The sequence below is a fragment of the Contarinia nasturtii genome, unplaced genomic scaffold (assembly GCF_009176525.2).
Source record: "Contarinia nasturtii isolate CC-2019 unplaced genomic scaffold, AAFC_CNas_1.1 Cnas_scaffold_1037, whole genome shotgun sequence".
Lineage (NCBI taxonomy): Eukaryota > Metazoa > Arthropoda > Insecta > Diptera > Cecidomyiidae > Contarinia > Contarinia nasturtii.
In genome coordinates, this window is record NW_022198383.1 from 2,849,801 (window position 1) to 2,871,911 (window position 22,111).

At 34.4% G+C, this 22,111-nt stretch overlaps 4 protein-coding genes across 4 annotated transcripts; 3 read left to right on the forward strand and 1 right to left on the reverse strand.

The window, feature by feature from the left end:
- Positions 1 to 115: 115 nt before the first annotated feature.
- LOC116343909 (ras-related protein Rab-40C) lies at positions 116 to 10,823 on the forward strand. Its single transcript, XM_031772225.1, has 7 exons — positions 116 to 747; positions 2,236 to 2,349; positions 8,314 to 8,505; positions 8,671 to 8,736; positions 8,807 to 8,934; positions 9,157 to 9,379; positions 9,470 to 10,823. The coding sequence occupies exons 3-7, from the start codon at positions 8,376 to 8,378 to the stop codon at positions 9,700 to 9,702; spliced, it is 780 nt and encodes a 259-aa protein (XP_031628085.1). The 5' UTR covers positions 116 to 747; positions 2,236 to 2,349; positions 8,314 to 8,375; the 3' UTR covers positions 9,703 to 10,823.
- Positions 10,824 to 11,359: 536 nt separating this feature from the next.
- On the forward strand, positions 11,360 to 12,263 carry LOC116344013. Its single transcript, XM_031772374.1, has 3 exons — positions 11,360 to 11,651; positions 11,720 to 11,929; positions 11,999 to 12,263. The coding sequence occupies exons 1-3, from the start codon at positions 11,571 to 11,573 to the stop codon at positions 12,176 to 12,178; spliced, it is 471 nt and encodes a 156-aa protein (XP_031628234.1). The 5' UTR covers positions 11,360 to 11,570; the 3' UTR covers positions 12,179 to 12,263.
- A 118-nt stretch (positions 12,264 to 12,381) lies between these two features.
- On the forward strand, positions 12,382 to 16,958 carry LOC116344012. Its single transcript, XM_031772373.1, has 10 exons — positions 12,382 to 12,849; positions 13,354 to 13,587; positions 13,720 to 13,846; positions 13,922 to 14,270; positions 14,429 to 14,584; positions 14,651 to 14,728; positions 14,798 to 16,198; positions 16,262 to 16,389; positions 16,462 to 16,593; positions 16,661 to 16,958. Exons 1-10 carry the CDS (start codon positions 12,792 to 12,794, stop codon positions 16,803 to 16,805), a joined length of 2,808 nt encoding a protein of 935 aa, XP_031628233.1. The 5' UTR covers positions 12,382 to 12,791; the 3' UTR covers positions 16,806 to 16,958.
- A 92-nt stretch (positions 16,959 to 17,050) lies between these two features.
- On the reverse strand, positions 17,051 to 21,653 carry LOC116343673 (sodium channel protein Nach). The gene is made up of 11 exons (XM_031771878.1): positions 21,450 to 21,653; positions 19,787 to 19,943; positions 19,390 to 19,501; positions 19,116 to 19,284; positions 18,905 to 19,050; positions 18,462 to 18,826; positions 18,262 to 18,400; positions 18,107 to 18,189; positions 17,912 to 18,048; positions 17,267 to 17,536; positions 17,051 to 17,198 (listed from the first exon to the last, which is right to left on the reverse strand). Exons 1-11 carry the CDS (start codon positions 21,651 to 21,653, stop codon positions 17,127 to 17,129), a joined length of 1,854 nt encoding a protein of 617 aa, XP_031627738.1. The 3' UTR covers positions 17,051 to 17,126.
- Positions 21,654 to 22,111: the final 458 nt, after the last annotated feature.

The window sequence follows — 22,111 nt, forward strand, 5'->3', positions numbered from 1 at the left end:
TAGATCTCTACGTCTCTGTGTGTATGCGTATGTCTTTTCGTTTCTGTTTCATGTGCTGTAAATGCGTCTCAATATGTGTATGTGAATCTAAATGTCTCCCATCAAGCGCAAACCATAATAAAGTGCACACAACATCATCGTCATTCGTACGACAAAACACAAATCCACAACACAAAAGCAATACGAAACGAATGAACGACTCGGAAAGTCATTGAGTAGAGTGAGCGAAGGAAATATTATTGTGAAAAGTTTGTTATATATATTCACAATTCGCATTATTCAATCGTGAGTTGATGTCGAACGGTGCGGTTTCCATATTTTTTTCTTCTCAACGTCTCTTCGCAAAATTTTTTTTGGGGTCTACGTGAATACAACGCTCTTAATCGCAGTTGCAGAGAAAAAAAAAACGCATTAAGTGTTGCAATTTTAATTTTGCTGCAAAACGATTTTCAATTGTTTGGGCATATATTTTTTTTTTTATTGTGGACACGTGAAATCGTGATTGTTTTTTCTGTGCTAAATGCTATTCAATTTGTGAAATAGACAAATAAACGAACAGAGAATAAAAAAGAATAACATAAAATGTTCCGTGAAATTTGAAAACATACAGACATAATATAAAATAGATCACACATAACAACATTAAATTGATTCTTGATTGATGTACTCTGTATTGGATAGTGTTTTCATTTGCCATTTACGAAACATTGAGCTAAGTTAATGGCAATTCGTCGATAGTTCAAAAAGGTGATTGAAATGCAAACACGACTATTATCGTTTTTGTTTCATTGATTGAATTTTTGAGTTGTGTGCTGTGTGTGTACGTGTATTATATATATGTGCGATTTTCGGTCGTTCTGTTGGCATGTTGACTATCCGTATTTGACGTGAGCTATTTTTGATGGTCTCTCATGATGCCGAATCAAGTTTGTGTGAACAACGTTAAACATTTGCATATTTAATATATTCTCTAAATTCAGAATGAATGGCTCGGTCGATTTGCTGAATTGTAAAATGTGAAAAGTGTGCATAAACCCATTATACAGTACAAATAGTAGCGGAATTCTGTAATGCAATAAGTGATTTTGTGGAATTGAAATGACAGCATTGTCACATTGACTCGATTAATCTTCATACATATTCAAAACAAATGGAATTCATGTTATTCAACGAATGAAAAGAAAGAGAGCGAGAGAGGAAGAGATCACGAGAAAGATAACTGTTGTCAACGTTTTCCATTTCCATAGACGTGTCGGTACCAAAAACAATAAACCATTTAAAATTGTTGAGCGTTTAAATTGAGTGCGCAATTTCGAAAACGTAATTGTTCCATCATAACAATAATACATTTAGAAAACAAAAAAACCTCTCTGAAAATCACGTTGATAAAAAAAAACAACGGGAGATAGAGAGAGATGGATAAAACAACGTGATCCAATAGAAAACAAAGCGCATAAAACCATACAATTAAAACTGTACCAGTGAAAGCGATAGTTTTGATCAAACAAAACGAGACAATAATTCAGTGTGCAAAACGACGCGTGTAACGAGGAGGGAAGTGCGAAAAAGAAAGCCAACCATATCACCGGAAAAATAATTTTCCATGTAAGACTATTGTCATACCAACGTACACAGCTGTTTCTTTTTTCTTCTTCTTCTTCTTCTTCTTCTTTGGTTGGGCTTTGATCTGAATCAGTATTATATACATTCATTGCAATCAACTTTGGCCATTCGTCATTTTCACAACCATGAATCAGTTTTGGTTTGTGTGTCAGCATATCTCATAAAATAATTCAAAAATAGTGCATAACATTTTGGTGAATTAACAACAACAGCAACAATAAAAAAGGTACGGTGCTCAATAGCAGCAATAATCGAAAGAGGCCGTCAGATAATTTACAAGCAAATTCCTACGCATTTACAAATCAAACACTTTGCTTGCGATTTGTTTATTCACTTTATTCTAAAAATATTTGCACAAAATATCGTCAAACAAAAACCGAACAACAGAAAACAACAACAAAATTACGAGAGCTAAAGTATTTCTCTCATAATTAATGTGAACGTGTATGTGTGTTTGTGTGATAAAAAAAATATCAGTAGAAATAACAGTCGGTAAATATTAGTGGATAAAAGACAGAAATAGCAAGCAACATCTATCCGATCAAGAATTTATATTGTGAATTTGTTTTTATTTTCCTTCAAAACATCGACCACCATCACGTCCGCACGCAGATTTTTGTGTTTACTTTACCGTATGTGTGTGTGTTCAGTTTTTCACGAGATACCAAAGCAGAAGCAAAACAATTTGTTGTAGCCGTTTTCGAGAGACTTCAAGTTACACAAAAGGTAATTGTTGCCATCATTTTATCTAGGCGTTGTTGTCTTTTATTCTTTTTCGTTTTTTATTTTATTTTGAATATCTTTTGCAATCTTTCGACAAAACCATGTAAGAGATGTTTAGATACGTACGTATACGTGCATTGCGTCTCTAAATGAGCTTTGATTGGAATAAAAGTGCTTGGCATCATTAATGCCGTTAAGTGCACTGAAACGGTTTAGGCCAGAGCAGTAAAAAAAAGCGTGTGAATCACTTGCGCGCAATCTCTCGCTCCATTTGATTGTGATTTTTCTGCATCTTCTGTGTTTATTATGTTTCTATCTGCGTAGCTTATAGGCCATATATATTTGCAAAATGCACAGAAAGTAATTGCAGTCGCACTACCCACGATGAATCTCATTTCCAAAGTGGATTTGAAAGCAAATTCACCTCGATTTAATTGAAATAGATATAAATATAGTTCTTCTAGTTAAGTAACGGCTCATGGATTCAATAAAATGCTCTCGAGTGTTTGTGTGTGTGTGTGCGCACGAGACAAATATGGCAAAAATCCACTTTTTGTCTTCGCACACTCGCCATTAATTACATTTTAGAGTGTTGTATCAATTGTGTCAATTTGTTGGCTCCATTTTATTCGCTCGCTTTTTGTCGTTCATTTCAAATGAATTTCTCATACATTTTTATGTCAACGAAATGATTACATAAACAAGAAGCGCATTTGAATCTCATATTTTCTTTTCAAAATTGAAGTAAACTTCAAATGTGTTGTGCTTGCATTGTGCTACATTCATTTCTCGCTAACCGTCGGCTACGATTGTCTTCTCAGCACTCACAAAAAATACAGTAAGAGAAATAGAAACGAAAAAAAAAATCAGTGAACACTGAAATATTGACTCAAATTAGAAGCGGCGCGAGATTTTAATTGCATGAGGCTGTTTATTGCGCTGCACTTTGGCGGCTGTTTTATCGCGTTCTCGCGATTAAAAATCAAAAGACCGAATGTACAAAGACAGACAAAGATTGAGAATAAAGTAACATTTTTTTGTTTACGAAAAAAATGCAAAAATCCGTCGTTTGCGATATATAAATGGCGAGGCGTGAGAAGAAACCAGGTGAATGCACTAAAAGTCAGTCGACATGTTCTGACATGAAAGCCACAGAAAACAGATAGAATATAGCAACAGGAAAAAAAAACATACATTCTATACAATTGCGCGCCCAAGCACTCGACTTGTCTGACGTCATGTTTTTTTTCTCTACCTCCCGCTCTTGCTTCTTTTTTTTGTTTCTCTGCCTGTGTGCACACAGAGAATTTCAGAAATAAGAGAAGAACAAAAAAGAAGGCAATGCATTGCGCGCCATGAAAATATTTACATTTGCAATTCCATTCTCGCCGTCGCCGCCGAGCCCAAGTGTGTGCGTTGTGGCCACTCAACGCCAGTATAACATTGCGATAGATGCATTCGCACATGTGAAAAGCGGCAATTTATTATTTCTGTATATACATTTTTATTACTATTTATTATATTGTTGTGGAGCTTTTGTTTTTCGAACATACTTTTGTGTGTCTTCGTCGGAAATTTCGTAGTGCATCCATCTCATTCTCTTTCATCAACGAATGAAATACTCTGTCTCCGGTGTGTGTGTGTTAGCTATTCGACAATTGTCGAATGGTTGCATTTCTTATACGATTCATATCGCTTGGAATTTTTTTTATTCACCGTGTATATTCTTGAAAGTGATGCTACATGCTGTGAATGTGTAGTAACTGACAAAGCGAAAAAAGCTAAAAAAAAAACAGCAAAGAAGAGAGCATAATCATTCAACATCATCGTCGTCATCATCATAGTCATGTTGCTTTGTTATTTCTTTTGATTACAATCATTAAATAGAGGAGAAGAAAAAGCGTTGGAAGATATGTATTTCTTTTTTATTTTTCATTTTGAAAAATTGTGCAAAAGACAACAACGACGACAACAACAACTCATACACAATCACATTCAAAGAACACGTTTGAACACTCGTGTGCAAGCGAGATTCCGATTTGAGAGGCAGATGTGTATCGAATCGCGCGTTCTTCTCCTCTTTGCACATCGTCATCATCGTCGTTCGCATCTCTTTCTCTTCCATTTTTCTTTTTCGTGGCAAATGGTCATTGCATGAATGTAACATTATAAAACCGTATGGAAACGAGAAAACAAGCGGAGCAGATTGTGGTATTCAAGATGTTCTTTGTTTTTTTGATGCTGATGTTGTTGTTGTTGGCGGTGGTTTGGTTGGTTTTTTTATTTTGTTTCTTTTCAAATTGAATGTACGCGAACTGTGTTGTGTTATGCGCGTGCGCGCAACATGTATTTAAGCCACACTCGTTCACATATTTGAATGGAATTCAGAAAACGTGCGCGCATGGCCTTCACAAGGTAATTCACTGGTTGGTTTACTTGATGCTCTCTCTATCTCTGGTGGCTTTATATTGTTGCTTTCGCTCGTTTTCAAATTCAAACATCTATTCGAACATCGCTTCTGACACCTGAATATTTTTTGCCTGCTTGACCGCACATTTTATTGCTCATTTTTTTATATTGTTGCTGTATATCCAAAAATGCAGGTGATACTTTTCTTGCTCTCTCTCTCTCTCTCTCTCTCTCTCTCTCTCTCTCTTTGTGTGTTCAAACATAATTATAAAGTCCATGTAAATAATTATGAAATGCTAACACACGCGAATGGCCATGTTCCATTCATGCATAATTTTGTTCTTGCGTGCAAATGAATGTTGACCGATTTCAAGCTGCAACATGATAAACGGTGTTGTGGTTGTTTCTGTGTCTGTCTTCTCTATCATAAATATGGTTGAGCTTTTTGAGGCCCCCCCATTCCAAACACAATTTCCATATAGACAGTTCATAATTATCGAGATTTAATATGCGCTATGTGGCAAGAATTGATATTTTGTTTGAAGTCAGACCAACTAAGACAGATGCCTTTTCAAGCTCGTATTTAAATTAGCATCTGGTTACCACCATATATCAGCGTATGGTCATTCATCGTGAGATTTCGTGGAGTTTTTTTCACTCTATAGCCATAAATATTTCGAATTCGTTTATGTTGTTTCTTTTGTTTTCTATTGAAATCGATGGCAAAACAAGAATACATTGACAAAGAGTAATGATCTGCATCGGAGCACACGGCATAGATGAGGAAAGGCTGTAGCGAAGAAAAAAAAAATAAAATAAATAAAAGCAAATATTAATGTGATTTTCTCTGTTGTATGTGCGCGAGCAAACAAACAAATGCCAGAGTGTTTGGTTACAATTTCCTTTTCGAAATCTTCACTTTGCACCGCTTTGCACTCTTCAATAAAATTGATTATGAACACTAGCTTTGCTGTTGGTGCTCTTGCGAAGCCAAACAAATAAATGATTTCTGCATTGGAAAATGAAGTGAAAATGCAGTCGGCCGCATAAATATTTCCCTTAATTTTTCATTTCTAATGAGTTTAATGTTACCTAATAATCACTGGACGTGTATAATAAGCACATACCGTGGGATAAATGCTTGTAGTCAATGAACCAAATGAAGTACAATGTAACCGCAATCTCATTACAATCGAATCAGTGTAAAATGGATTTCGCATCGTCATTACGCGATTAACTCGCTAGAATAAATGGGGCGAAAAGCGTGATAGTTTCCATGATTCGATTTTCCAATTTGGCGATATTTAATGAAAAAATGTCGAAAAATCGATTTCGATTTATGCCCGCAGAAGCAATTGCGGCTCAGTAATAAATGACCAACGTAAAATAGAGTACGATATTAATTTTGAAAATGGACTGATTTCAATCGGAATTTATGTGTTGAATGGGTACATTAACCGAATACCTCGGTGATTCGCAAAATTAAAAGCCATTATTATACGCACAATTCTTTTTTCCACTTTTTCGACTCTTTTCTCTCTCTGTGTGTCTCTCTTTTATTTCTCTATTTTCCACATTCTCTCTTCTCTCTTGTCTACTTTTTTTCAATTATCATCACATCATTAATGCGCCATTTCTCACAACATTATTCCATCTGTGTTCATGTTTATATTTATTTTTGGTATACATTTGCAAACATTCAATAAATTTTTGTATTAAAATAGTCAGACTTCCGGTGATTGTTAGTTGGATTCGAAGTTGGTTGATCGTCTCAACAACTTTAAATGCAAATGTGCTTTTAGTGGACGGCACAAATTAATTCTTTTTTTTTCATTTTTATTCAATCCCAGAGCAGAGAAATTCCACAAATCACAGTCGATTTTATTTTGTCGGTCTTTCGTCCGACCGTTAATGCCGTATCGAGTGTTGAGTCATTCGCTTTATGGCTACTCATAATGTGCATGAAATATTTTCATTGTGTCTACATTTGGCTTGGTCACTTTTATTATCGCCTTTACCAATTTATTTTTAATACACATCGATTAGATAACCGATCGTCGCTTATTGACTCTTTTTTTCGTTTCTCTTGTTATACACGAACGACAGCTGTCGACGTGTTTATTCCGACAATTTTCTAGATGAGAAACGCATTAATTACATTGAGTTGGCATAACAATCATTAGTGTAATATTTATTCAAAGTCAGTTTGGTTAGTTTATTCACCATGATTTCCCCGTTCGAACTGCCAACTTTCTTCTTGACCGATGTCTTCTTCGCACATAATTGCTTCTATATTTTTTCAAGCATATTTTCACGACACAACCAAATGAACCGAATGGTTTACCAACCGTAATGAGCACCGAGAATGATGAAAAAGAAAAAAGTAAGCAACATAAATTGGTGCGCTACAAAAATTGCGCCATCATTGGAGCATCGCGAAAAGTCTAATGCGCTTACTTGTGACACTCTTTCTCTCTGTTTCAAGTTTTTGGACAAAATCCACAACAATTTCGGATTTTCACTTTAAAATTGCTTAAGATTGTTTTCGTCAACCGAGAAAAAACAGAAGAGCTTAGTTTTTTCGGTGACTCTCTAAAAGTCAACGTAATTGAAGTTTCATTTTTGTGCGCTCTTTCACTCGATGCAAATCAACCACAGATTGAGTGGTGTCGAATGTGCACACATGCAAAAAAAAAACGCTGAAGACAACTAAATTGACTATGAATCTTTGGTGCGGCGATAAAACTGTCTGAAGTTGCGCACTCAGCTATTGTGTATGCTTGGGTGTTGCAATCATTTTACTACTTCAACCTCAATCGATCTCATCGATTTTAATTGCGTTTTTTTCGCTTGTTTTGCTTTTCTTTTCATGCCGAATCAACCGATTTGACCTCGCAATTGAAAGTAAAACCAATGTATACAATGTATGAACCGCACAAAGAAAGAGCGAATGCAAAAAAAAAACAACAAACGAGAGAAATCGAACAAATATCATCAAGCGGAATGAACTGAGAGAGAGAATGATGATATCAACCGATTTCGATGAATGATTCGGCGCACAATTTTGATTTGTCCTGTGCGTATTTTTTCTATTTTTAATTTCTGCCGAATTCATCATTCATAATCACATCCAATTACCCGAAACAAATTGTGAACTGAAGGGTTTTTTTCTCTACACATTCAACGTCTTATTTATCATTGTTATGAAAAAAAAAAAAGTTTATCTCATAATCGAAACTTTAACTTCGCATGTGGTCTTATGAATCAAAACCCAGCACGACAGCGCACTTACATGAACAACAGTGTGAAAATTGCGCTGAATTAGAGTGATTCAAGATACAAATTGGTGTTAGATATTATGCACTCAAGTTTGTGATTAATCTACATCAAACTGTGAATGATGTAACCTTTATACATCAAGTGGCGGAACATTTGCCTACACATAAACACAACAAAAGACTCTTACTTTCTTTTGTGCATAATTCAATTGTGTACAAACTACTTTGTAATTCATTGAATTGACCGCAAAAAATTAATTATTTCTTCTTTCACTTTCAGAAACCGCATTGGAGGTGAAAATCAATTTCTTTTTCGGATGAAACGAAACGCGATCCGCAAACATGCCGAAGGATTATGATTATTTGTTGAAAGTGTTGTTGGTGGGCGACAGTGATGTTGGTAAACATGAAATTATGGCCGGACTGGAAGACGCTTCATCAGAGAGCCCATTTTGTAGTCGCAGTGGAAATTGTGAGTAATGATCACATCACAAAAAGATTAATTCGATTTTGAAATGTTAAGCGCTGAATTAACTTATACTTTTAAAGTGTGAACAAAAAGCGTGCATATTTTAAGTACATCCAAAAATGGTTTGTTTGTCTGGGGATTTAACTTTATTTTCGATATTCATTTCAGCATACAAAATCACAACAATTCTGCTGGATGGTAAAAGAGTGCGACTGTGCATCTGGGATACGTCAGGTAAAAAAAATTACTCTTGAACTTATTCTTAAAAAAAAGAAACCCATGTCATGGTTTTGTGTTTGTTTAGGTCAAGGAAGATTTTGTACAATAATTCGATCATATTCGCGTGGTGCACAAGGTGTCATACTGGTCTATGACATAACAAATAAATGGAGTTTCGATGGCATCGATCGATGGCTAAAAGAAGTTGAAGAGGTTAGTGTTTTCGATCAAATTTTAGCACGACATGTAGTGTGCGAAGGGAAGGGAAGGGCATTTATTATTGGCATCCGAAAAGAATCAATTTACGTTAGAAAACAGTTAAATTTCAACATTTTAAGTGAAAACTGGGTACATTCTGCTCATCTTTCGAAATCATCGCACAATACTAATTGTTTTAATTTGCATTGATTTTAATCGAATATTTTATATTTGAAGCACGCGCCTGGAGTGCCGAAGGTTTTGGTTGGAAACCGATTGCATTTAGCTTTCAAGCGCCAAGTGGCGGCCAAACAAGCTGAACTATATGCATCACGGAATAAAATGGCATGTTTTGAAATATCACCGTTATGTGACTTCAATATTAGAGAATCATTTTGTGAACTTGCCCGAATGGCATTACATCGAAATGGAATGGAACGCATATGGCGATCGAATAAAGGTAATTAAAAAAAAGCAATCAAACATTTTCTGCATTTTCTGCATCTAATGAAGACACTTAATTGTAATAAATAAATCTCTTTATTTACAGTTCTTTCACTGCAAGAGTTATGCTGTCGAGCGATCGTTCGTCGAACTTCAGTGTATGCAATCGATCAGCTGCCATTGCCACCGTCAGTAAAATCCAATCTAAAATCATATGCGCTTACATCATCCCAATGCATAAACATCATGAACAACACAAAAAAGAATGGCAGATGCAAATCCGGCGTACTTACAAACACATTACCAAGTAGTACAAGGAACAGTTGCAGCATTTCGTGAAGACATTTGCACAGCAGCTTCCTCTTGACTACGTTTTATTCACAGATGAACATGATTTGAAGAAAATCCCACATAATTTATTTCACACGCGCAATAATATTTGCGAGATAAACCTTCCTTTCATCCATATTAATTAATAATTTTCCATTTGAATATAAATTAATATAACATTTAAGCCATTGTGAATTGTATATGGTAGACTTTGTGTGATCTAAACAGTTGGATATTTAGTCCAATAATTGAATTGAAATATGGAATTTTATATAAAAAAAACTCGAGGCGATAAACACAAGGAACCAAACAGAAACAAACATGAAAAAATAAAAAAATTGACCAAGTTCCCAATCTTACCATACACATGTTTATGTCGTATATCATTTACTTCGATAGCAATTGATCATTTAAAAAAAAATTAAGACCCATCTTGAGATAAATGTGAATGTTATTTTATTTAGATCATCGATCACCTTTTTCGTAATAACCTCAAATAGAATCTGACGCTAAATGTCTAGGAAAATAGCACATCATCACCCCAGTAGCAAAAGATATAAACAAAGTTGATGTTTTAGTTGTGATTTTGATTTTGGTTTGGCAAAAAAAGGAAACAGTCCCGAATACTTTGCGAGAAACATTCATCTAGATTTTTATTATTTATATTACAAAATCATTAGTCTCTAAATGCAGTGATTTGTTTAGGCCCGATTGTATGTTCAATCTTTCGTTTAGAAATTTGGTTCACTTGAAAAGTTATTGTTTTATTTTTTCCATCTGAATTATTGGCTGTTAAGCGATTTTATGTTATAACATTTCATTTTGTACAGAATGCAATTTGTTTTAGTTTCTTTTTAGGACGATTAAGGAGATTAATTAAGAGTTATTTGAAATGAGAGACCAACGGTGCATACAGGTTGATTAATTTAACCTCATTTTGTACTTTCGGTTTCACGAAAAATTCGTTTGTTTTATTTTATCGAGGGAATGAAAATGAAACAGAAAAATCACAAGGCTTCTAAAAAAGAGTTGTGTGTAATCTATACATGCACTTCGTACTTGATGGGTGTGTGTGAAAAAATGTAATATTTATTTTAATTACAAAAAGAAAAAGGAAACATTTTTACAAAGAGTTGAATAAACTGATGATACAAATAAAAGCAATAAGTGTCAGCGTTTTTTTTTAAATTTCTCATTCCTTTAAAAGGTACCTGGAGGATTTGCCAGAGTAATGAAACGACAACAACAATAACACGCATTTTTTGTTGACAAAGTTTCTACTCTAGATCGCCACGACATTGGTGTTTGTAGTTTGAACAACATCATCTGGTAGGTTTGCGAAAGTACGTACAAAAAGAATGCGTAAAACCATCAATGTACATTATAATATTCTATAGAATATTTTCTCCAAGTCCATCCTAATGTACCCGACATACTTTCAAACAACCACCACCAGTGTCATGACAATCTAACTCGTCAGTATGGGTTTCATAATTCTGGGATTTACGGTAAAAAATTAAACAATTCAAATGAATATATAAACGAAGTTGTATTCGTATTCGTTCTATACGAACATTGATTTTTTATACGAACGAAAATAGTCATTTTGACAGCATATTTATTGACATGAAACGCTTGGAATTATGAATACAACAAAATATATTTTGGTATTTCAAACAAGTAGTATTTTAGTGTTGTCAAATAAACTATTTTTACTAGTTTTCTCTGCCGAAAAAACGCTAAAATTTCATTTTTTCAATTGAACAATGATATTAAGTACACATTACATTTCGAGTTTGTTGAAGGATTTGTCGCAAATTAGGCGAAAGAAATAATTTAATAATTTTTGACTTGACGTGGAAAAATATTTAGATATCATGTCAAGAACATATATAGTTTGTCGATACACACAAACACCAAAAGTGTCTAGCACTTCTTGCTCTTCAAATACGAAACAAGTATGTTTATGTTTTAATTTTTTGTCAAATATGTGATTATTTTTATTAAGAAAATTGATTGATTTTAGCCCAAATCTAACTCAGCTGTCTCAACCGTCTCAACCGCATCCAGTTCGGTGGCGACAAATTCGAGTAATTGTATCCAAGTTGATTTACCGCAATCATCATTTGAAAAGGAGAATTTTGGTGTGGCATCTGAAGAAGTCGTTAAAAACACTTCTGATGAAACGGGACAGTCCACAAATATCCCGGATTTGAATTCATCATATATGAAAAATGTAGGTTTGAATCTCGCTTTCTAACGCATCCACATAATGTAGAATTATTATAATCATTAACGACTTTAGGACGAAATGAGAAAAACTGAATTAATCCATTTATCGATGATACGGATACACGAAGAATACGATCGAAAAGTAGAAGAGTTACGCTCCGAAAGAGAAAGAAGATTGAACATATTGAAGGAGGAGCTGAAAAATGTCACTTTTCAAAAAAACGTTTTAAATTTGGAACTGGATTTTTGTTAAAATAAAAAGTAAATTCATCAGGGACATAATCTTTTTTAGGGAGATTCCAGCCAAATATTAAATAAACTACATCTGAAGTCATGTATTCTTTCCTTCTTTCTTTGTTTGTTGAAAAATGAAATAAGAGTGAAAATGAAACGAAAACATTGGTCGAAATGAAACGAACTGATATAGTATGGACAGTATGGTGAACCAACTTCATACTGGTCGAATGTCGTTGTAACGAATACAATCAAGACCAACTGTTGTGTGTGCGATGTGCGAATATACAAATAAATTCTTATTTGCGCAATTTAACCGAAACACATAAGGGAAACACAGACAGTCACTTCGCGAACCGATCACTTTAAGTTTTTCTCTGAAAGTGTAAACTCTGATTGAAACTACAGAATAAAGAGAATTGGCAAAAAACAACGGAAACTCGTTCTTTAGCCGCTCCGATTCGGATCTATATTTTTTTTTTGTTTTTAAGTTTCGTTTTCATTTTCGTTTCACATAAACAACACACCGTATTCGTATATTCTTTTATTGTTATCCAAACATTTTTATTCGTCGATTTTTAAAATTGTTGTCGTCTGTAACAGTGATTTGTAATCGTTTTTATTAAATTGTAATGGCTTATTATGGGGTGTTTATACCGAGTGAGAAGAAAAACGCTTTCATCGAAGAAGGTAGGTGTACATATGATAAGAAAAACAGTTTTTATTCGTGGCTTTATTTGAACAATGATGCAAAATAACTGAAAACAATTGGCAAAGAAACGAGCAACAAATTTATCAGTTTTTAAATTGGTTTTTGTAGCGTCGATGTTGATTGTGTTTATTTGGTGTGTGACGTGATTGAAATGGTGTGTTTTTGATTATCGCACACCTCATACGACTGTTTTTAGACCTTTGTCTACATATATTCTATATTTGTCACCGATGATGTTTGACTACTGCGATCCAATTGTATTGTCGTACACTTTGTTTAGTCGACATTCTAAACAAAAATAAATACATTCGAATGGAACGATTAATGTCTGTTTTGTCGATTTTATAGACATTCTTTACCGCTAATGTATTGGCCGCTTGGATGTGAAAGTGAATCTTTGTATGCGTCGCAAAATTTGCAACAATTATACTGGAATTGTAAAAGTAAATATTCACTGGTTGTTTTTTTTTTTAATTATACAGATGCCCAACTGGTTTTTAGCGATAAAATTGAGGCATTTAAGATGCTGAAAAAGGTCCGCGAATCACGAGTTAAATCATTTAAAACATTTGAAGAAGCTCAACGATTCTCAAAATGCGGCCTCGAAAGTCCCACAGAAACCGAAACACCGATTATCATAAACGCTGAAGTAAATGGTATTCCGACCAACGGTAATATGAATAACAATGTTAACTGTGATAAGAATTCGGCAAAAGGTAATTTAACACTCAATTTTATTTCAAATACCGAAACTGAATACAAGAAAGTGCAGCACTTGCAGCGCTCATTTGAAAATTCAAATAATGAAAATCCGTACCGTTTTACAAATATTTTCTCTAAATTCACAGCGTCTCCTGTGGGTGAAAAGCCATCATCGTTCCGTGGACCAACGAGCCAAGAGTTAGTAAAATTCCGTAAAATGATTGAACAAGGTGACAGAGACTCGGTACAAAATCTCATTAGATCGAATCCACGGTATGAGTCTTTTTTTCTAAACCATTGACCACTGTTTTCGTTCGAGTAATCACCATATTTTATTTCTTTTGATAGATATTTGGTTAGTTCAGGCGACACACCGACGATATTAAAAGAAAGTTTTCGATATAATGCTCTCCATCAGTCGGCTATATCGAAAAATGCCGTGATTGCTTCACTAATTTTGGAAACAGTCGGCGATCCAGAGTTCATAAAATTGCTCTATGGAAAAGATGACGATCGTACAGCCGAACATGTTTCGAATATTCTATTGGATTTGTATCTAAATACGCCTGAAAAAGGTCGAAGTGAAACGCCGCTACATTTGGCAGCCAAATTTGGTGCTGTTGATGTCGTCGAAGTACTCAAATCGTATCGAGAATGTGAATCGAAAAAGAATGCCGAAGGTTTTCTTCCGAAAGATGTAAGTTCATTTTTTTTATTCAAAAATCTTATCGAAAAATCAAATATGCACTTTGAAACTTGACAAAGTCAACTATGATTGCACCGATAAAAAGGTCAACATGAGCATTGTGTTGAAGCAAAAACAGTATCTTTTATGTGTTCCAAAACTGATTTCAGATTATATGCTCGAGAGCTAGTTCAGTAGATCCTGAAGTGTTCAAAGCCATTAAAACATTGCTTGAAGGTCAATTTTATGTGCCCGTCATGCGATCGTTTGATAATTCAATGCCGCCTGTTATCGGAGAGCCTTTCATGGAAACACATCTTCCAAACGTAAGATCAGTTTAAAATGATACCTTTTATGACATCTGTAAATGGTTTTTATTTTTATTCTACCAGGTTCCGGCCGAAGATTTACTCAGTCCAAAGATGGAAATTCGGGCCTTGGCTGGCCCGATGAACAAAGAACAGGCTGAGGTGATTTTATACAATGACCAATTGATATGAATAGTACAATAATTTCTGAATGTGTTCAATCCTTTACAGACGTTCCGTAAGCGTTGGAAAACGCCTCCACGTAGCTTAGGTTCGCCAGCCTCATATCTTAAATCTCCTGTAAATGAGCACAGCCCAATGAATGGATCTCCATTATCGTCCTATCCAAATTCGATTGTCCGTCAACGCAGTACACCCAATAAAACACCACAAAAAGATGCGACACCAACAAAATCCATTGAGAAAACATCACGTCGTCTATTTGATACGAGTTTAAATGAAGACGAACCAACTGTTGGTCAATCGACAAAAAAGACTTTATTCAAAAACTATCGCAGCCAATCACACGATGACAGTTTGAATGATACAATGATCATGACGCCAACGTTGCATTCATTGAGTGATTTTTCATTCAACGAACATCAATGTAAATCGCCTGGTTTTCGAGAGCGTCATCTCAAATTGGCTGACGTTGATAAGGGTTTGGAGGTGATAGGACGAGGTTTGGCCAAAGAAATTCGAATTACATGGCGTGAGCATTGGTCATTCTTAGACGAATTTATTGACATCAGCAGTGAGGACGGTCTTGCCAAATTCGAAAAATATCTACAAGATCGTTTGGATGATCGAATGAAACCGCCACCATCAATGTCGATCCATCAACGAAAGTTACAATTGACACCATTGCCCGTTACACCAATATCAAAGATTTCGCAAAAATTGAATAAATTGCGCATCGAACGAGATCAAGACGAAAGTTTCAATGGTGTACGTCCATCGCCACCATCCAGTCCAAGTGCATTTCATGCGTATTTGTGTGTTGAAAAATCATGTCAAATTTATGCAAATCGTTTGCTAAAACCAATCTCACAGAATCCAACCAATATTGTCACGGTTAATGACGTACTCGTCGGCGAATTGGCCCGATTGAAATCGTTAATATGCAGTTATAAACATGACATTCGCTTTTTCGGTGTTGACTTTCAATCCACACATTCACGTTTTGCTCACATCTTCACCGCGCTACTAAACAAAGACGACGAATGCCAAAAACACAAAGTAAGCGAAGCTCTTCACAGCACACTCGATCACATACTACAAGCAAAGGAAAAGTCAGCGAACAATACAAGCAAAAATGGAATCAGTCAAGATGAGCATGCCAAACAGATGACACAACTGATTTGCTTAATTAAACAACTTTTGAGACGTTTGAACGACTCGTCCAATATAATTCCCTTAGAAGTACTCACCTCAGAAAGTGATTGCGTCGATATTTGGCATGCCGAACAAAAATGCGAATGCGAATGGACCAATTCACCAAATAATAAATTGAATCGAAGCATCAAAAGAAAACACCGACTCAGCGAAATATTTAGCGATTTTTGTGATAAATTCAATATCAAATCGGACGAAATGGAAATTGACGATGAAGAAGGCGACGACACATTTTGGGTAAGATCTTACTTATTGCGTTTTAAAGGGATTTTTATAATGATGTTTTGGGGTATTTTACAGTCACTGAACAATTCTGACGAGGATAGTAACTCGGACGATGATGAATATTTTACTCCACCACAATCACCACTTTTAGAATTCTTTGACGACAGCGATCCGAAAATACTTTATGATAATTTCATTTTTGGGTAAGTTTGGCGTGAATTTCGTGATATTTGGTTTTTGGAATTGTTTTTTAATCGAATTTGATGAAATTGCAGTCAGGAACCAACAAAAATGGATAACGACGTTCTGAAAGCCTTGCACAATGTGGATATTGACAGAAATAGCCATCCAAATATTTATCACTGGCAAAGTGCTTTGATGACTTACTCCGAACAAGAACGTGCTAGGTAAGATCAAGACAAATATTTTTAATGATATTTCTTATATTTCTAATCATAATTTATTATTTTGCAGTTTTCCACAGCCATTAAACACAACTACGGCCAATACAAAATCACCATCACCGAACAAAACATTTAACCGTTTGCCGATAAAAAATATTTTACCAAGAATCAGCCAATTCCACCTAAAACCATCGAAATTTTCCGCAAAAGATTAAATTTAGCTAATTTAAACGAGATTTCTGTTTGTGCAGAGAAAATCTTTTATTTAAAACAATCATCAAAATAGGGAAAACTGTATTCATCTCGCGCACACATGTGAACAAATTTGAGACAGATTAAAATGCTTCAAAATATTTTTTGAGATGTAATAATTAGATTTTTTTTTTATAGTTACTACAAGAACGATGAAACCAAAACCAATTTTTTATACTTTTTATCAAAGCAATAAAAAAACACCGTGACTTTAAAAGGTCTTTTTATAGAAAATCTGAATGAAAACACACGCATTTTTTTGTAGTCGTTGAGAGATTTACATCTTATGGCATGTAAAATGGACCGTTGACCTGTGCATAATCATAGCTCGTTGCCAAACGATTTGCCTGCAAATTCTGAAAGGAAATTAGATGGAAGAGATGAAACGAAATTATTATTAGAATTTATTGAAAGTGTCACTTACTCGAATGGCTTGATTTTGCTGCGAAAATTGAGCCATCTGGATCGGCATACGATTCATGGCAGATTGATTGAGAGACTCATCGCTGGCAGCAGTAGTTGGATCATTTCCAACACGTGAATTGATTTCAGCTACATCAATTTTACGCACCCTAGCCAATGCCAATGCATCCTTGTTGGCTTTATAACTTGACCGGTCCATTAATTTTAATGACAAGTCAATATACGGTTGCTCTTCCTGCATTTTGATTTTTTCCATCTCGTATAACTCGCCCTTATTAACAAGATATAAAACAAAATATAAATTATTTGCTTGCTCGAATATCGCTTTTGATTCTCTAAGTCATTAAATCGACCTTAATGACGTATATTATAAATTTATAATTGGCAATCGATTGCTCATAATTTCAAGTTTAAATTGGCAATCAATAAAATCAACCATAAAACATTGAAACGTGGCTTTCAAGGTAATAAGCGACAAAAGTAGAAAAACACCAACGTAGTTGAAATTCAACAGATCATAATTGATCTTTTTTTATAAAAATGTTCAATATTCGATTTAAATGGTTATATAAAAAATAATGACTCAATTTGTGGCAATTCAAAAAATTAAAAAAAAAATCGTGCATAAAAAACCATTTACACTCACTCGATTCTTGTACAGCATGCAACATGCACGCAAGCTGAAATAATAGATGATTTCCACTCCAGATAGTAAACTAAATCCAAGAAATAGTCCAGCAATGCCACCAAATGATACCAATAAATCGACCCATCCGAAAAGAACTGCGAGTAATCCACAATTATTTTCTTAATCAATCGATAAATTTTGAAAGCAACCTACCTTCACGTTTGTACCTGATAATTGGCCAAGTCAAATATTCAACGTTAACGAAAGTATCCAAAGGCTTGGACGGGTCCGCAGTTCTTTAAATAGAATTTAAATGATCGTTTTTATAAATTTAAAATCAATATATGGATAAAGCAATAAACACCTACGTTTTGCTCAATTTTTCAATTTCATAAACGGTGTTTGCACAGCTCAATTCACATCGGTTGCAGTCACGAACATCGGTGATATTTTCAGCAAATCGACTGAGACATTTTAAATCCTTTACGGTGCAATATTTTGAGTTCTCTTTTGAAGAAAAAATAAATAAATTTTCATTTAAAAAACTCAAAAAGATGAAACGACTCACTGATTTGGCGATAGAAAGGTGGAACACAACCGCAGAATTTTATGCTTTTTTTGATGCGACATTCCATCATACAGCTGGTGAAAATGTACTCTCCCGAGTAGTATTCCAGCTTCATTTCGTCGGGAAAAATGCATTTTCGTTGTCTAATCGACAGTTGCCTGGCATCTTCAGTAGTATAGGTTTGTTTCATTGAAATCAGCAGCTCAGCCGCAAAATCAGGCTCCCATATAACGTGCGGACGAAAATCCCATCCAAAGTTTTCCGAATGTGAATGGACAAAGATTTTGGCTTCACGCTTCGGTGTAAAAAGCAATGCCCATTTTTTATCGGTTTCAAAGAGTTCGTGGAATTTTTCGTTTGCGACTCTAAGAGACGAAAAAAACAAGAAAAAAAATACAAAGATTCTTCGTCGAAGGGGAATAGGAACGATAAAAAGAACTTACTGTCCAGTAGGAGTGTCGATGTACTTTGGATTGAATGCAAAACAAAAACCGTGTTCACTGAATATAGGAAAAAAATGTTCACAGCACGTAATGTCCTCATCGCGATATTTGCATACATCAAAGGTGTCTTTACAGGATACAGCAACCTATTGAAATATTAATTCCGTCACGAGATATTATTATTTATAAATAATTTTGTGGGCAAACTCGCCTCAAAAGCGTACGATCTCAATGATTCTTTGTCGATTGCATTTATGTATTTTTCATTAACAGTTATATTTTCTGCGTGCTGAGATTCGATTTTCATGTTTTCAAAGCTCAATTGAGGCAAATAAATTAAAAATTGTTGAAACACTTCGGTCGCCTCCTCATCGTGATTTCTTTACAACGAATTTTTCAAAACAGAAATGAAAAAAAAATGTAAAACAACTTTGTTTTTCACATTAAATTCTAGGAAACTAAATTCGATATGGTATGTGGCTTACCCTAATTTGGTGTTTGCTAGCTCATATGAACGGTTTAAGTCATATGATTCCATGGGACACAGAACAATTGTCGGGAATACCAACTGAGAATTATGCACGTCCATATCCAATCCTATAAACATATTTCACTCAATTTTAATTACTTTCATTTTTCGAACATTTTTTTTTCATAATTTTATTTCGTTCAGATTCCCAATATAATTGAGTTTTTGGTTGCAACATTGTAACGCAATTTGTGACTTAATACACTAAAAATGTGTTTGTGATTTATTGCCACCCATTCGTTCCACTTAAAATAGGGTGAAATTGTGCATTTCATTTTCATTAACTTAATACTTTGTGTCGGTTTCAATTTTCGATGTTCTATTTTAAATGGTTAAATACTTAAACCACTCACCCGTTATTGTTGGATTGGTCTGAAATTTTTCCCATAGGCTGCCAATTATAACAAATGCACTTATGAGACCCACGATAGTAAAGCAAAACCACATAAGACGTTCGCTGGCTGGCCTATTGACCTCCGCAATATAACGGACACCATGAAGAGTTGAATGCTGAGAGTTGAATATGAAATTGAAATTAAATTTGATGTACAAGACATTGTAACCATTTCATTAGATTTCTCCATAAGATTTTGTAAGAGATTTTTTTCCCAAATAAACTTTATACTGATGCTAGGGGGTAGACACGATTTAATGACATACAAAGATACGCACATACATTCGGACATCGAAATAATTGGTTTGAAAATTTCGTTAACGTTTTTTAACTGTGTTAAACCTTTGCCGCGAAATTATCACTTTAAATCGTAGTTCGTTTTCGTTTTTTTTTTTAAATCACTTTTACGTTGAAATTCATAAATTTACGTTATATAATTGCAATTTTATATATGATTCGAAGGACCAAATAATGTCAAGGGACATTAATACAGAGTAAATGGAGACAAGAGTGGTATTCAGCTGTTCAACATTAACTAAAAACTCTTTCTTTATTAATTCTGTTTCTTAAAATTTAGTACATTTGATTATGCCAAAAGGCTTGCCATTTACGGGCATGTGTATGGATTGTAATGTAGAATGCTTGATATGCAATATACAATGAGAATTTGGACTTTATTTTACACTTGTCTTTTTTTATGCTTAAAATGTGAATTTGAACTTTACTTTATTTTTATGCTAACAATACGAATTCGGACTTTACTTTACTCTTTGTTGTTTTTATGCTAAAAATATTATGAATTTGGACTTTACTTTATTTTTATGCTAACAATATGAATTCGGACTTTACTAATGAATGATATGAATTACGTACGCAAGCTAACTTTTCCGCATGGAACCGAAATTTTGGGAATAAACTGAAATGATGGTCTTTGTATGGTTGCAGTAACTTAAATCACCATGAAAACTTGTGAATATTATTTGCTTATCAAAATAAATAATCACACCAAGTTTAAAGAAATTTCAATCCAAAAAATAGCCTGTTCAAAGTTTCAGATCATTACGGTACCACAAAGGCATGTCTTTCATAAAAAAATGAAATTTTTTGTGGATTTTTGTATGAAAAGTCTGTGAAAAAGTGATTGCATCTTAAAACTAACATCAGATTCGGGTTCTCATGCCAAAAAACCCCCCACTGCACATTCTTTCAGCGTTCAAATTGAAAGAATATCATTTTAAGGCATTTTTCTCATAAGTGCCTCTTCAGAGTCTAAGTCTTACACCGATCAATCAATGTTGCTGAAAATTTGACCAGATCTATTCCTCAAAGTGCCCAATCATCCCGTAAATTCAGATTTTGAATTTCATGTCTGAGCACGAAACCATCGTGTCATCAAAATGGTTGAAAAACGATCAAAAAATGTATGGATGTGGGTACTCCATTAGGACCAAAAAAAATTACACCGGCCAACAGATATTGCTCAAAAACTAATCGAATATAATGTGAATATAACTCTGTAATTCATCGCTGTGTATTTAAAAACTAGTATTATTTATTGTAATTTTGGTTATAATACTCAATTACAATTCTTTCTCTCATGACGTTGTATTTTTTTAACTTACATTAAAAAATTCTTTCGTTTGAAACAGTAAACTTGTGCGTAACAAACGGAGTGAGGTAAATTCTGTATTCACATCACTTAATTCAACTGGTGCTGATGGCAGTGCGACTGGTACATCTGGTGCCGGTGGCTTTCTTAGTGTTTTCCTTTGTTGAGTTTGAGCACGGGAGTTTCTCCCAGGTATTGCCCAGTTATAATATTCCATTTTATATTTATCTCTTTGGAATAGTTCCAAATTTTCGAAAGAAAATATTTTTCTAAACCATCCAAATTGAATTCACAACCAAAACTAATCATACACATCATACGAAAGTGATATTTTCCATGGAACCTTCATGCTAATCAAATATAATAATTCAATTGAATAATTTATCAAATCAAACACCGAATGCTTTTGCTGTGACAACTTCATTCCGATTACGGTAAATTACATAAAATCACACCATCTGATACAACAATGTTATAGAATACAGGTATTGTGGTGTTGTAGCAGAGGAAAAAAAATCAATAGATATATCATGATTTGAAATCATTATTCTATCCGAGATCATTAACAAAAGCTGATACAAGCAAATCACGTAGAAATTGGACGCGCTATAAACAGCACTAATTGTGTAAGAGAAAATGCCACAGGCGTTTGATGTATGCCATTTCATACACATT